Here is a 16285-nt window from a genome sequence, read left to right as displayed (position 1 = left end):
GTTTTGACAAGAAACGTGAAAGTTCAACAGGAAAGAGGAACCGCTTACGCTTACTGAACCCTCCAGGAACGAACGGTGCTGGGCTATGCAGCGATTATTTTCCGGAGTGGCTGAACTGCATTATTTACACTTTTGCATTTATCATTTGTTGCACAGTAGCTTAGAATGCGTTTTCCTGCACAGTCTCTAGAGAAACAGCAGTGTTACCAACTCCATGAAATTACTCTTTTTATTATCAGCATTAAACCCACTGAGCAAAATAACACCGAGAGACACTGGAAGAGTCGTACGTATTACATAACAAATTACACGTGTCTTAATGATGGCCGCATTCTTCTAATGAAACTAATTGGATTAGTGGGACACTAATAGAACTGGGAGAGCATTAAGTCCACCTGTAATTTTTCTCTACTGTGACAAGTCAAAATGTACATCACGGTAGCGTTAGAAACAGTGAGCAATTCCTTGTGAATGAGGCACTGTCTTGTAATTTGTAATCTGGATCGTCATCATCTCCTAAAGGTAAAGGAAAAAATAGTTGGGAGTTAGGTGGAGTGGGGCTGCAACCACCGCACTGAGCTTCAAAACCACTCTTCAGAAATCCTGTGATGACCTGGAGGGTTAGTCAATCCTTATGTTGTGCAGCACAGAAGTTGATGACACCTTACCTTTAACACAGGCCCTTAAATGTCACACAACCGGCGCCCTGGGAAACGCTCGACAAACTTAGATGTTGCTCTGCCAAATATATCCAGAAACATTTTTGCTGTCATTTGAACTGAACTTACACAAAGACAAACTTTGACTTTTTCTTCCTTCCTCTGACTTTCTCTCTCTCGTTTTTCTTTAAACGTAGCCTCCATCCGTCTGTCAGGCTTTATTTAGCTGCTGGTCGTCCTCTCAGGTCGTTTTTTTTGCTTCCGTCATAAACGAGATGCTGCTGTTGCCATCTTCACCCTCTCTCCCATTATCATTTTGAACAGACAATAAATCCTGCTCTCCACTGCTGCACACCGCATCTCATTACGGGCTCCTTGTCACATTGTGTACCCCCGTTACTTCTTGTTCCCACCGCAGCAGACCCGGGCTCTCAGTTCCTATACATATGAAATGTCTAACTCTCTAATGTGTTGCCCAGTTGCCTTCATCAGTAAACATCTCTCTGAAAGAAGACAGGGTGAAATTTATCCTATTTTCCAACAGGGGTCTTTTGGCTTTGATCTCGTAGTTCATCAAATCTGAAGGCGCTCTAAACCTTTCATTTACCCTTAACACATAAAACATCTTTTTTTCATCTGGGTATATTAATTTAACGGGAAGAACAAGTGATTGAATTCAGCCGTTATACTGAAGAAAGGTTAAGAGCATTACTGGTAATGATCAGTTTCACATGTAACAGAACCACACATTAATATATATAGATATTTATTCATCTAGTCATGATATTCGCTCCTGCTGCATTTGTGAAGCGTAATTCTTCTTAATGCACTGAATGCGTAATGATGCAGAGGCAAACGACTTACTGCCGATTATCCACAGCTATTAGCTCCCCTTACCACTTGAGGATCAAACCTGATGGAGAATGTGTCATTAAGAAAGGAATCTCACCATTAATACACTAAAATGTTCCTACAGAGGTTGTTAAGCCCAACTAATTACTGGTAAAATGCGGCACGAGGTCATTATACACAACTCCTAGGGCAGCTGAGGATTAATGCAAAGATTTTTTTTCCAATTTGTAGGAAATAGCTGCTACAGGACTACTTACAGCTAGAATAATATTATGAACACACACCTCAGGACTAGCTCTCGTTTAACTCAGCTTCAGTGCATTTTCAGACTGAAACATGTGTATTGTGTATTGAGCGTAAGCTATAAGTAAAAATGTCTCTTTCTGTCCATCAAGGGGGCAGAAAATCTGTTTTTGCAGGTTTTAATCTTTTATAAATACATTAGATGATTAGGTTTCATTTTAACGTTTTTAATAATGCACCACAAATATGGGCCCAGTGGAACTTTTCCTTCCTGATGTTATCTGGCAGACTCTCTGAGTTCCCGCTGAAGTAGACTCCTCCTCGAGGTGCTGTGTTCCTGCCTATTATTTCAGAAACGGAGGCTAATTAAACCTCCGTTCTGGCCGTCAAAAGTTAACGACACAACTAGCTTCACTCTACTTTTCTTTTGTATTACTTTAAGAGTGTTTTTCTCCAGCGGGGGAAGAAAGAGACGCACAGAGTTGATAGTGTCTAACTCCCTCCTCGTGGCAACCGCAGTCCTGTCAGCTGAGATTGTCTCTGCATAACAGCCACTGCACTAAAGAGCCTACAAGGCCGCTCAGATGAATTGAATTTGGTGTAGATTTGCGCCCCGTAATACGCGCACGCACGCGGCCACAAACACACATGCTCACAGTGATTCAAGCGGCGTTTTAGCCACAGCAACCTCAAATTGGTGTTTTCTGAGCCAGTGCTCTGCGGTTTAAGAAGACCCGTACACTGAAGCTGCTTTTCTCAGTAAATCAGCTGAACAAATGAGCATTTCTCCGGAGAGCTGCTAATGAGCCAACTGTGTGCGAACTAAAATGAGGCTTGTTGTGTTTGTGTGTTGATGCGTAGACAGTCATGTGTAGCAGCTACGTATGGAGCCGAGTTCGGGTCTTTCAACGCTGCATTGTGTTTCGGCGGATGCGTGCCTAACGTTTGTTTCCACTCTGAACGCTGTGAAGGCACAGTTATGGAGGGAGCAGATTTGCCTCGCTGTTCTGTTAAAGAAAAGACGGCATTAGCCAATCGAAAGCAGGTGTCAGTAAACACTCATCGTCTCTCTCTGGTCATCAGCCAGTGAAGCGGTAAAGCCAGCTTAGCATCACTGTTTAATCGTCAGCTCTATATTTGGAGCCGTTAATGAGAGCCTGCTGGGTTCTTTAGGAGCTTTCAAACTGTAAATACATTAACATCCAACAAATCCAACAGAGTGCGCTTTGTTAGTCATTTCGTATGTCAGTCAGTAAACGTAACAGACAGTCAGTTACTTTCCAGTCGCAGTAGAAGAGAGAAATAAAGTAAATGTCTAAAATGTTAAGTTTCACTAATAGTCAATAAGAAGTGATTAAGCATCCTGCAAACCAACCAGTCCATGTGGTCCCATGTGGTCCCATGTGGTCCCATGTGGTCATCTAAATCAAATCAGTTGGGTTGATAGTTAGATAGAAGTTGGACAAATGTTCATCAGGGCTTAGGGTTAACATGTGCTTGTTATTGTTGGTTCAAACCAGAGAGAAAGTAAAGATTTAATAAATAGCTAACTTATTTGGCAATAAGGCACAACTGTGACATCATCATACTGTATATGAGATGGTCCTGGAAACCACCATGTCTACAAAGCGGAGGAGGGGTGAAAAGTGGACTGTGAAGAGGTCAACCTGGGTCCTGGGTGGAGGAGTGAACATATTTATAGACTTACGGCAAAGACATGTTTGGGTGATCCGTTTCTTGACAAAATGTTAATGGTTAAGCTGGAAACTCCCGTGATTAGTCGATTGGGGAAGCAGGAAAAGACAGAGATAGTCTTCCTGGTAGATGTGTTTTTTTTTGACAGTGTTTAGAAGCAACTTAAACCAGCATAAATTATAACTAAACATCCTTCAGCTAATTCATTTATAATTATTAATTGCAGCTTTAATGTGTCGTCCTTGTGTGAATCACTTGTCTGCAGAACCACCGTATCAGGTGGTGCAGTCATTGTACAACACTAATCATCCAGTTATATAATAATAATAATAATAATAACAATAATAATCAGTGTGATGGGAGCAGCTCTCATAACTGAGAGTGATACTGAGGTGAAGCCAGCAGACCAACACTGTTGTCATGTAGGAGCGTACAAGTGAAGGACTGTGGTCTCTGACTGGATAAGTGTTAATGTGACACACACATCCAAAGCGCTGTGTGTGTAGAGGCCATCGTAGAAAGCTATATTCCATCCTGTTGGTTTAACCTTGAACACACAGAGGCGGGTGGTAAAGGACGGGCAGCGTTACAACAGGTGATGGCAGTGTGTTTTTACTCTGGAAGAACAGCAGGGACAGACAGAGTGAAAAACTGTGGCTCTGATTTAACGACACTTCAGATCCTGCTGAAGCAATTCACACCTCATAAGCTTTCACTCCATCTCCATCAAATGAATCCATCTATGAATGTACACTTGATTGGATCGTCATTTTTTTGTTTTCGTCTATTCTTGTTTTAGTTCTTCCACGTGAAGGACGTGAATTGTCATTCTGGAGCCATATATCTGTATCAATAGGCATGCTGGGGGTAGGGTGCCATTGTGATGGTGGGAGTACTTTTGCATGCACAGTGCAGTTCAGTAATCCACATGTACGTCCAGTATGTGCCTGAATATGGGATTTCTCAGGAGAGGGGATCCGAGGTGGGTTAGGAGTTTATTCCCCTCCCTCCCCTGGCCTCAGTGTGCAGAGTAATTGGACCAATTAGATTTGGTCATTATTGTAACTTACTCATACTGATTATATTATGGAAAATCCATGTGGAGGAAGGCCAAGTTGTTAACGCTCTATCGGAGCAGAAGAACAAATAGTTCATAATTGTGATTAAATTGTCTGTTGACTGACTGTGTAAATACCTGGCTTCACATGATCTAAAACCGAATCCACCAATCCAGAGGGCAGTCTCATTTCAATGGTATCATATTCGTATAGTACCTTCTCTCCCTAAGAGGCAAGAGTTGTGTCTTGCTTTGTGGGTTGATGACTTAGAAATCTTGGCCAGATCTGGTGAGACGTTCAGTAAAATAGGTTGATACCTGATAGTTAAATGTTCAGATGGTCCCTGGTCAGTGAAACTTGTCTTATTAGTCTCATTTTGCATTAGCTGCATTTTCTCTCTACCTGTCGGCCCATATTCGGCTATAACCTGTGTAGACTTCGGTGCTGAGGTTTTAAAGCGTGACCTATGAAACCGTGCACCTTTAAGTTATTTTTATTACACAGGCTCGTTTGATCGAAGCGCTGGACAGTCTCCAAACCTATAAGCTTAAATGATTTTGTAATGAGTGCTGAAAGAGAATTCTTAAATAAGCCCTCAAGAGTCTAGAGAACTCTAAATTTGTTAAAATGCACATTAAAATGAATCCAACATATTTTAGTAAAGGATAAGGCATAGCTTAATATTGAATGCATTATAATAATAATATATTTATAAAAAGCACTAGGCCGAGCACATATATAACACATATAGTAGTTAGGGACCTCTGATCTAGACTCACCAAACGGTCTGTTTCTTCCTAAAACTCATATTACGTTTGTTGGCGTCACAATGAAGCTCCATCATAAACAATTTCACAATGAATGCAGAGACATTTGTTAGACAACAACCGATCTATCATTTAAGCCATAACAAAATCAGCCTAAATTACCTCATGTAACTACAACCATTAAATATTTCAAGGTTTAGCTGATTATTAGAAATTTAAGAATTTAAAAACTGAATCCAAAAAATATCAGAACATTCTTAAGAAATACCACTTTGCATCTTCCCACAGGCCAAGTTTGAGACTTGAAAATATCTAATTTAATCCAGACAGTTTGCATCCTGCCTCCTCCTCCTCCTCCTCCTCCTCCTCCTCCTCCTCCTCCTCCTCTGAGGCCGGTGTGTCCTGCAGCTCAGACCGCAGCCTGCAGTATCCGTTACCTCCTTGACCCTGATGTGAAGATGGAGGTCAGGAACAGCCTGTGCCAAATAACAACGTAACCGGCACAAACAAAATAGAGATGTGGCCTGCCTCTCCACTCCTAATGCAACTCATGATGTATTTATAATCCAGCAGGATAGAAAGTGAGGGTGACAAACATGTCCCTGTTTCTGTGCATTTCGTGAATGTATGTGCTGTTAGGAGCAGGTGTCACTGGAGGCACGTGTCTGTGAGGAGTAAATATTTAAATGTGGCCTTGTTTGTCTCATTCACTCATGCGTAGCAACTATTATACATGCTATGTATTATGCATGTGTAAAAGGCCAGGGTGCAGGCATAAACGCAAACATACTCATACACGATCATTCAAGTGTCCACTTCTGAGCAAGGCACAGGTCTCCCTCTGATGTGTTTCACTCAAAGATGTCTGTCTTTTTCCTCCCTTTCCTCAGCTGAGCCTCTTCCTCTGATGGACCTGTGTCGGCGCGCCGCCCGGCTGGCGCTGGGTCGGGACCGGCTTCAGGAGATCGAGACCCTCCCTCTGCCTCAGTCCCTCAAAAATTACCTCCAGTACCAGTGACTGACACCAGCAGACACAACTGGGAATGCAAGGAAAAAAGACCATGGGAAAGAATACAGATGGACGGAGGAAAGAATTAATTTATGTTTGGAAGAGGGAATGATTGATGGAAGAGTGACTGGGAGCAATGTGGCTCCTGACGGAGGGATCCGTAGGCGGGGGATGCGCCGAGAGGAGTTCAGACTTTCGAACTACGAATAAGACAGCACCAGCTTCTTTTGGATTCTTCAGCTGCTTCTCCATTCATTTTCGGACTCGAAATAAATTATTGATGGTGGTGTCCCATCGGCATCTCACTCATAAGGAATGGAAGCCCATGCTCTGTGTGGCGAGGTGGGGGAAAGAGGCGGTGGTAAGGCGACCACCGCCACCTAGTGACCAGAATAAGAGCAGCGCAGAGAAAGCACACTAATCCCATCCACAGAGGCCTTTCTGACATACGCTCAGTGACCATATCATTGCTGGTGGATACCGTGGTGTGTATTCACGAGCTCCACTGGCACAGATAACAGGCTGCAGAGTCTAGGCGTCCAAGAGGGTTTTAGCACTAACTTTGTTTTTATCTGACTGACTCGCGGCCCGACCAAAAGCTCACACTGCATTCAGAGAAGAGCAAAACATGGCTGTAAGCTGTATGTAAAGTTTACTACAGTATGGGGAGCGCATCTATCAGGTTTATGCAGACATTGACTGAAACCGAAGCCCCTTTCAGACATGTAACATTATTACCTTCATCCGTCCCGTGTTTGATTTGTGCACTCTCACATTTAAATTCACAGTCTAACCATGAAATATTTAAAATTTGCATTTCCATTAAGTCTTAATTAATGAACGCCGTCAGTGTGAGAGTAACTCATCATCTTCAGCGTGTTCTAGTTTATTGCAAATTTCAGTCTACTCATGGTGTCACAGTACTGCTCGTGTAGTATCTCAGAACTGCATGTCTTTTAAAACTTATATTCCATGCTCACTTGGATAATTGATAATTAGATCTTTTTGGAACTTTTAGAACTTTAAAAGTATGAATGGGGGGCGGGGCCGAAGTAAACCTTGTGGGCGTAGTTTTATTAGATGTAACTGACGATAACCCGGAACAATCGACTCATATGTTTCACCTCTGTGGTATCGCCAATACAGACGTGTGAATAAACTGTTTTGTTCTTGGAACAAAATATCAGTTAATCAGAAATGATGCCAAGCATGCTGCTGTGGTTAATGTGATTCAGTGGAAACATTACTATGTCTGACTTTCGTGTCTGAAAGGGGCTTTACTGAAGAACCACATAAGTCATAGACCGGCTGCTTAAAGTTTCACTGTAATGGACACTAAATCATGTATTATGATGGCACGTCACAACCGTAGTATTTCGTACTGAGCTGTGTCTGAGAGCTGTAGGTCGTGGCCTGCCGTGTAGCTAGTGCTAACATGCTGTTGACATGAAGAGATACCTGCTGTTGTTTGTAGCACCCTGCTGTAGCTCCCCGGTAGCAGACACTACCTGCCTGCTCTCCGCACAACTGTCTTAATGACAACGGACTAACAGGACCAGAGCAGACCTAGAACGCAGACCGTAGCGGGATGTAGGAACTTTACTGTAGCAGCACGGCAGAAGTTGTTGGCTCAGAATAGGATGCAGATGACCAATGCACAATGACACACACACACGACATGCACACTGAAGACCAATCATGTTTTTCTTTCCTGAAAAAATTAAAGGCTTGAGTCACTTTTTTTTTTTTACTTCTGAGTTTGTATCTTCCATTATTATTATTATTATTGTTGTTATTATTATTATTGTAAGTGTGGGGTCTGATTCTGACGATGGTAGGACCATGATGATGTTTATTTATCACAAGCTACTTCTATGTTTGTTTCGTTATCTGATCGTTGATGGTTACATTCAGGTAAATCTAATACAAAGATGCTGGTGATGAAGGAAGAGAGAAATGTGTCTTCAATGCTGCTCTTATAATTATTATTATTATTATTATTTACAATGGTGGCGTTCTTACCTCCTTTCTATCAGTTAGGATGAAGAGAAAACGACCATTTCAGAAAAGTAGTAGAATGTATGGACGGACGGTTCAGATGTCAACAGGTATGAAATGTGAATAAAAGCCAAGTGAATTTGAAAATGTTTCTTTGCATTTGTTCAGCTTCACCCACTTCTTCTCGTAAATTAGGGCTACTAAATGATGGATTATGTTTGGGATCGCTCGCTAAATTATACATGTAGAAGTCATCCAAAATACAGCTGACACTGAAACATTTAAAGCTGCAGTGAAAAGAGCCCGGCGCGTTTGCGAGTGGCTCAGACAGTTTGATCTTTAACAGTGTCTCGGGGAGCACTTAATCTGCCGAGGGAGGCCTTGGCAGGGAGGATGGGACCGTAAAGTATTTGGCCGTAAGTTCTCGCTATTGTCAAGTGTGCAGTTTCCACTTCGGAAAGTAAACAGATAATGCCCCTACTCATCAGCTCCTGCAGCTGTAAATACAGATCACACTCAGCCAGAGAGATAGCAATGCTCTAAATGTCTGACACTGACATTAGTGAGGGCTTGGTGTGTCTGCAGGCTTCGTATTTCCACTGCACGGTGTGAGATTACTCTCCTTAGAACATTACCGGGTCCAGCTCCTGGCATGCACGGGAATGTGGATTGTGGATCAATAGCAGACGGACAGTGTAATCATGCTCCTACCTCGTGATCCAACAGGATCTGAAGAGTTTCCTTAACAACACACACACTCTCCACTTCAGAAGCATTCAGATCATCAAGAGCTTTATCTATTTTCCAATTTCACAGACTGCCATCAGTGCTGGTGCCAGCCGCTGGAGCTAGACTTTGATCAAGCTCCACAAGAGACGATGACAACACAGATCTTTTTGAAAGGGCAGGACAGATTTAAGGACGTGAAATTTACTTGATGTGGGAAAAAAAAAATAGAAAAAAAATAAAAAAGCGGGGAGGACCGAGAATGGAGCGTGAGTCAGGTTATAAAAGTAAAACTCATGAGATCAGTTCACAGATCTCATTACACCTACAATGAGACACATTTTACCGAAATCTGAAACTTTTTTTTTTTCAATGTAATTGCATGTAAATGCAAGGTGTAAACACAAAGTTTTTTTGTTAGAGGCCGTTAGAATGTAGATGACGTTGGCGCACCACCTGATTTTTTGTCAAAATAACCACAAATAATTTCTGACACAAAGCAGAGGTGCGACAGTTGTCCTCAACATGACACATCTTTTCTGTCTGCCACTGTCACCGCACATCTTTTTTTTTCTTTTTTTTTAAAGCAGTTACAAATTAAGAACACAAATAGCATTTCCTTGAAATGAGCTCAGTCTCACATCTTCACTCAGAGCAGCTAGATATTGAAGAGACTCACACTTTTGTTTTTAGAAACAGATGGTAGTGATATCAAGTCTGGCTGAATCCTATTTGACGACATTTATTCATGGTTTATAGATTACAAGCTTCTTCGTGTGAGCGTTTTTACAAATAAGACCACAGAATTTGACCAAGTTTCCTATAGCACAGAAAAATTTCAAACCAAAACCAAAGACCATCTTCATAGGTGACATTTATCTGTGGAAATGGTCACAGGTCTCACCATCAGTGTCCTAATGAAGATGGATGGATCAATGTATATAATGTTCTATCACGTTTCTATGTGGGTCTGAACGCACGCAGATTTTATGTTTTTAAGGTTTAGTGACCGCCCATGTAACAGTATTTGTCCCCAATATAAAAATACACAAATACAAGTACAGCATTCAGAAGTCAGAAATGTATTATAAATACAATACACACTTAAATATGAAGAGTATGGCAAAAAGATTAAAAAAAATAAAAATCACACACTGAAGAAGAACTTATAGCTTTAGAACATACATTAACGGTTTGATCTAAATTCTAAGATATTTCTGTAGAAATGTAAAGTCAAACATGTACAATACTGAACTACTTGTGAACTACTTGTAACTTAGAGCGTTGGAGAATAAAACATCTGGACATGATCTTAGAGGAATATCCCATCCTCTGCATCTCATCTATATTCATTTTATTACACACATTTAACCCTGACGCCCACTAACACAGAAAAGCAGAAGCAAAGCTACAGTTGCTTTCTATTCTGGGACTGTGACAGGAAAGCAGAGGTGTGAAAAGGGCACACAAGATAACACAACATGACACAACACGACGCACATATCCCTCCTGGGATGTTTCGTCTGCTTCAGAGAAGGAATAAAGTCCACAACAAAACAAAGGAAATATTCTGAACCGTTTAGAGAAATAGCCGAATAATCTGCAGCAATTATTCGTCAGTGCTGTGCTTTTCTGTCATCAGCTTTGACATTCACTGGCCTAATGTGCCGAGAGAAACCAACATTATCTGTTGCCAAAGTGACTGAGCGAGCCAATGCACTCGTCAGATAAAACTGTTGTGACTGTGACCATCTGGGACTGCATGGGCTGTTTTGGCTGCAATACTTTCAGGATAATCATACAAAAGCTGAATAAATAAAAATACTGACGGACAAAGAAACTCCATTTGTCTGAAGAACATGGAGAGTCCCACAGTGCTGCAGGAAATAATAATTTAGCAGAAGCATGCAGAGCTATCTTTGAAATAAGAACTGGGAGCCCACACAAACACACTTCAGCTTCCGGGATCCTACAACTGAGCAGCAGACAGAGCAGTAGTGCAGGAGATGTGTTCAGCATGCACAGTTGAGATGGAGATGGAAATAAACAGATAAAATCAACAAAACAATTCACATAACAAGTCCTGATAACAGGCTTCCTGTTGTTGCTATGGCGTGTAACATACAGGCTGATTGGCATGTGTGCTTCCAAGTGCAAACGTGTGATTTTCTTTCGCATGCACAAGTCTGTGAATGCACTGTTCTCCATAAACAGAGTTTAACACACACTTGTGCACCACCGAGTGCAACTACTGGAACAGTTCCTTTCAACCATGTTGAGTTACGTTTTTTGTGTGTTTGTTGTTGTTGTTAATTAATATTTCATGGTGATCATTAATCATTAATCATGGTGTTACATATACGGAAAAGAAATATATAGTATGTAGTATAATTTTAGTATATTATAAAAACCCAAGATGTGAACTAAAAGTCAGAATATGATTCTCATATCTTTTTGTTTTCATCCTTCCTTTGTTGTTATGTAGTAATTGTTGGTTGCTGTTTTTTCATGTATTCAAATATGCCTTCTTCTTCAAAGCTTAATGAAAATGAGCAGGGTTGGTTGCATGAGCTGGGAAGTTAATGAAGAGAGGGGGTGGCGTTAGAGAGAACAAAGCAGTGCAACAGTGTTTCATGGTAGTTAGTGTCTAAAGCAAAAATAAGATGCTCACACCACGGCACAGCCCTGCAAGAAAGTGAACACTGGATCCTCTGCTGTCTCTCCCTCTTCATAAAGCAGTCATTTTCTGACATCACTCTCAATGTCACTTGAGCGGGAGTGTTGTTTTCCTACTGTCATATACGTATCTCACTGACAATGAAATCAAACTTTCAAAGTCATGGGTCTAAGCCTCAGTTCAGTATCTCTAACCTTTTAAATAGACCCAAAATATAGACTGGAGGTAGAACCAAAACCAAAGACCATAAATCATTACATTAATCCTTATTTAGGGCTAACGCTCGTGGCTAATGTTGGCTAAGCTAATGTTTCAGGGGTGTCCGAGCATTAGTTACATTTATGTTACCCTCCACAGTGGTTCCACTTACCTCTTGTAATATCTTTGTTGGAGAGGCTTCACTTGATAAAGACAGACCAGACTTCGTCCCCTCTGTGTCCTCCTTCGGTCAAATTGTCCATCCACTGAGTGAGAGTGCAGGGGTCGGTGAATGTAGTCCCATCAGTCAGAGTCAACTTTTTTAAAGTAACTCTCACGGTCTCTGGTTAGTGAGTGTCTAAAATATGCATTTCTCTCATCCATTCTTTCCAAAACATTGAATTATGCCAACCGCCGTTCACAGGTCGCCGTTGCGATGTTTTGCATCCAGTTAAGCCCCGCCCCTCACAAGTGGTTGCATTGTTTACAAACCGTGAAGGGGTCTATACACTTAGGTAGGCTTCCTACCCTGGCGTGGAGTGATGCCGTAGGAAAATGGCTACTATGAGAACATGATATATTGGTTACAAACTGCTTAAACACTGCAGCCTGAAAACAGCATAATAAGAAGAAAGAAAATACAAAACATTTAAGAGGAGTTTCGTTTAGGGAGTTTCTGCATATTAAATGCTTAACACATACAAACCCTATATTTTATGAACATAGAGCCTTTTTCAAGCCATCTTGTGTGAATAAACTAATCAGTCATTTGTGTCACTGTTTTAGCTCTGACCAACTTGACTAGTAATGAAGCAATTACATGTTACTGAATAGAAGCACAGTGATTTGAGAAAGCCGCTCTGAGATTAAAAAAAAAAAAAAAAGTGCAGAGTTTTGTGGAGAATACCTGTCAGCCTGGGTAACCCAGTATTACAATGAAACAGTTACTTTAATGCGCTGCTCAGGAAACAGGGGATATGTTTCCATCAGTGAAGCCAGCGCAGAATTGACAGCAAGTACTGAATATGAGAGAAAAGATCCAGCATGAATTTAATCACTCTAACCACTTAGAAACCTGTGAGGTATGAGGGACGCTGCTGAAAAACAGCATGTGTACTCAGCAAGTCTCTTTTAGACAAAGAGAATATGAAAATAAGTATGTAAGATCCAGTCAAAGGTTAAGTCAGAATTCTACAAGCTAAGAAAAACGCATTTCTCCAACTAAAAAGTTGAACAAGTCAATAGCAATTAATTACATTCTCGCCCCACTGAGGTCCATTACAGCGTTATTGAACATGTGGTGCTCATCAGTTAAAAAGGCACATTAAGCTACTAATTAGCAGTCTGTATTTCTCCATCCTCAGGGAGCCGATGAGCGTGGAAATGAACACTCAGCACTATTGTGTGCAGGAGGCCAAAGCGGAGCTGCAGCTCTTCATCTGCACAAGATCTGAACATTTAAAAGATTAACTGAGATGAAGGTCAATTAAAAGCTTAGTGGTATCAACTGAAATGCTACATGGACTTATTTTCTTACAGGACGTCAAATTAAGTATCAGTATGATGTGTCAGACACAAAAGAGACAACTGCAAGAGTTAAATATAGTTTTAGTTTAACACGTCTATTACACCAAAAACATTCAATCAAGTGTCATAATTACAGTATATAACAACACACAGCCTTTGAAAATATATAAGATCTCAATGAGACAGAAATTATTCTGGATTTCTGTACTGATACACACTGGGTAAGATATGCTAAAAGTTTGTCGCAGTGAGTCAAAGTAGTACTCCGTAGTCTGTTAACCCCCATGTGCCTGTACACATGTCTGTGAACGTCAGCGCATGCTCCTGATGAGACGACGGATGCTGTCCTGGGGTGTCTCTTCCTAGATCTGGACCAGGACGTCACTGATCTCCTGGGCAGTCAGGATGTCGTTGTCAAGAATGTAGAGGTGCATGATGGGTAATCCCAGACCATCGCTGACCCACCACTACACCGGTCATCCTGAAAGATGTTACAGGCAGCCTAACGTTGTCAGCGACTTCTCTAGACCTTTATCTTCCTGTCACATGTTCTCAGAGTGAAGCTGCTCTCATCTTTCACACCTTGTGTGAAAAGTGGTGGACCTGCCTATTCTGGTGTCCTCTGGTAAATGCCAGTAGAGCTCCACGGGGCCGGGCAGAGAGCATGAGGTTCAGCAGAAGATGTCGAGTCCTCAGGCCACCCCCATGAAGAGTGTTTCTGATTGTTTGGTAAGAGACATTCACACTAGTGGTCCGCTGGAGGTCATTTAAGACTTTGTAATGACCTTCTACGGCCCTGTCCAGCTCTCCTAGAGTAACTAGCTGTCCCCTGGAATCTCCTCCACGCTCTTGAGACTGAGCTGGGAGACACAACAAACCTTCTGGTAATGTCATGAGTTGACGTGCCATCCTGGAGGAGTTGGACAACCTCTGTAGGGTCCAGGGATCACTGACCCTAGTCAAATGCAAAACTAGTGAAAGAAAAGATGAGGAAGAAGGAAATGTCAGTGGTCTTCACCTCTAAAACCCATTTCTGTTTTGGGGATCATCTCATTGTTGCCCCTCTATAGTTCATCTGTTGTTAATCTCATTAACACCAAACCAGCAGAGACTGATTGACAACTCCCTCTGCTACTTAACTGACCACATCAACGAGTTTAATAGACTTGATTCCACACTAAATTATATTAAAAAGTGTTCATTTCATTTTTTTTTTTTTTGTTGTTAGCAGCGTATATACTCTATATGTGAGTATTATCTGCAGTAACACCGAAGAATAAAGCATGAAGCCGGTTTAAGAGAGAAATAATAAAAAAATAAAGTTTAGTGGATAAAGATGTTTGTGTTTTCTTTCACAGCATCAGTTAAATCTTCCACCAGCAGGGGCACTAACTCTCCACATTTGAGTCATGAAGCCTACAGAGAAGCTAAAACTTATGGAAGTCATTGTCTCTTCTGAATCCACTCGTGTCAGTTTTTTTTAAACAACACTTATTACCTATAATACTTCATCGTGTGTTTAACTGAGCTTTCATATGTTAACTAGCTGTAGTGGTTTCCCACCTTTATACACCTTCACACTTTGCTGCGCCATTTGTTCCTGTTAAACCTGTCATCTCTCTCCAGGAAGCTCTCTGGGAAGTTTTGTATAATTTTGGGAGGATTTTTGAACAATTTGTTGTCATCCATCATCCAAATTCATGCTTTAGGCACAAACATCACTTTACAAAATATTGCATCATTGAACGCCACGTCTCAGTGTCTCCGCATGTCTCTTTATTACAACATTCAGCATTTTCTAACCCAATAAAGTTACGTATACATATTGCATGAGTTTAGATGAACATTTCTGACGCTGTGTCTGGATGTTTATTCAACCAAAACTAAAAATACAATCACAACTTAATGTAAATTTTTGTGAAAAAATAATGTATAACCACGTTTACTGGAGCATAACCTTTTTTTTTGTGCCTTGAAGCTATTTAATATTTAGAAGAAAGATATTCTATTACGAGTTATTGCACAATTCTGCCTGTACTGCAGTGAGACGATTTTCCACCTTCTTTTCTTGGATTGCGGCACACTGTGTGAAGGGTTTCACAAGAAAAAAAAAGGCAACTCTCCTTTTAGTTTTATTGGTATAAAATGTTGTGTGAGTCGGGTGCTATTCAGTGTCAGGGGAAAAAAAAGAAACAAAAAAATGGTTTAAATGTCCTAACTGTAATATTGAAAAATGTCCACATACTTTTTTAATGTGGGGGTTCATATTTGTGCAGCTCTTGTTTGATTGGTCCTAGACCCCTGTGCTGACTAATCAACAAAGCATGTATACATCCTTGAGATTACGCCACAGAGCAGTTTTGTTTCTCTTAATCTTTTTTTCTTCAGGTTTGTTTTGGGACTTTTGTCTTTCTCACACACACACACACTCATGTTTCCTCTGCAGATTGGAGGAGAGGTCAAATGCTAATAAGCAGCACTGTCTGACCTCTGACGTGCCTGCTGGCACCTTTTTTTGTGCTTTCTGTCAGAGGTGTTGCTGAGCTCTAAAAGATGCACGCTTAATCGTGTGCTTGGATTAAAAGGTGGCTTTGAATATTAATTTTTCATACACCGCAGAAGAAAGGTCGCCGTGTATCAGGCCAAGTAATGCACTGAGCAAATGCAGAACGCAGAGGCTTCCGGCGCTAATGTGTGAATTCAGGCCGCTCGCCAACATTAACAATGGAGGCTTATTAATTATGTAATTTACCAGCCTCTCAGTATGCCAACACACACACACACACACGCGCGCACACACACACACACACACACACACACACACACACACAGGAGTGTGCATCAGGAGTGCAGAACAGAAACAGAAAGGAGCCGAG

The 16285-nt window shown here is 41.2% G+C and overlaps 1 protein-coding gene across 3 annotated transcripts in view; it reads left to right on the top strand.

The window, feature by feature from the left end:
- Nucleotides 1-8428, top strand: part of LOC125011207 (SPRY domain-containing SOCS box protein 4-like) — a 62382-nt gene extending 53954 nt beyond the window's left edge. For all 3 annotated transcript variants that reach the window (XM_047590295.1, XM_047590298.1, XM_047590296.1), the window contains exon 3: nucleotides 6165-8428. In XM_047590295.1, coding sequence (XP_047446251.1) covers nucleotides 6165-6292 — 128 coding nt within the window. In that variant the 3' untranslated portion in view covers nucleotides 6293-8428. The remainder of the gene's footprint in view (nucleotides 1-6164) is intronic.
- The last annotated feature ends 7857 nt before the right edge of the window (nucleotides 8429-16285 follow it).

Source organism: Mugil cephalus, chromosome 7 (genome assembly GCF_022458985.1).
Source record: "Mugil cephalus isolate CIBA_MC_2020 chromosome 7, CIBA_Mcephalus_1.1, whole genome shotgun sequence".
NCBI lineage: Eukaryota > Metazoa > Chordata > Actinopteri > Mugiliformes > Mugilidae > Mugil > Mugil cephalus.
The sequence above is the reverse complement of the archived record's forward strand: the minus strand, read 5'-3'. Positions and strand labels throughout refer to the sequence as shown.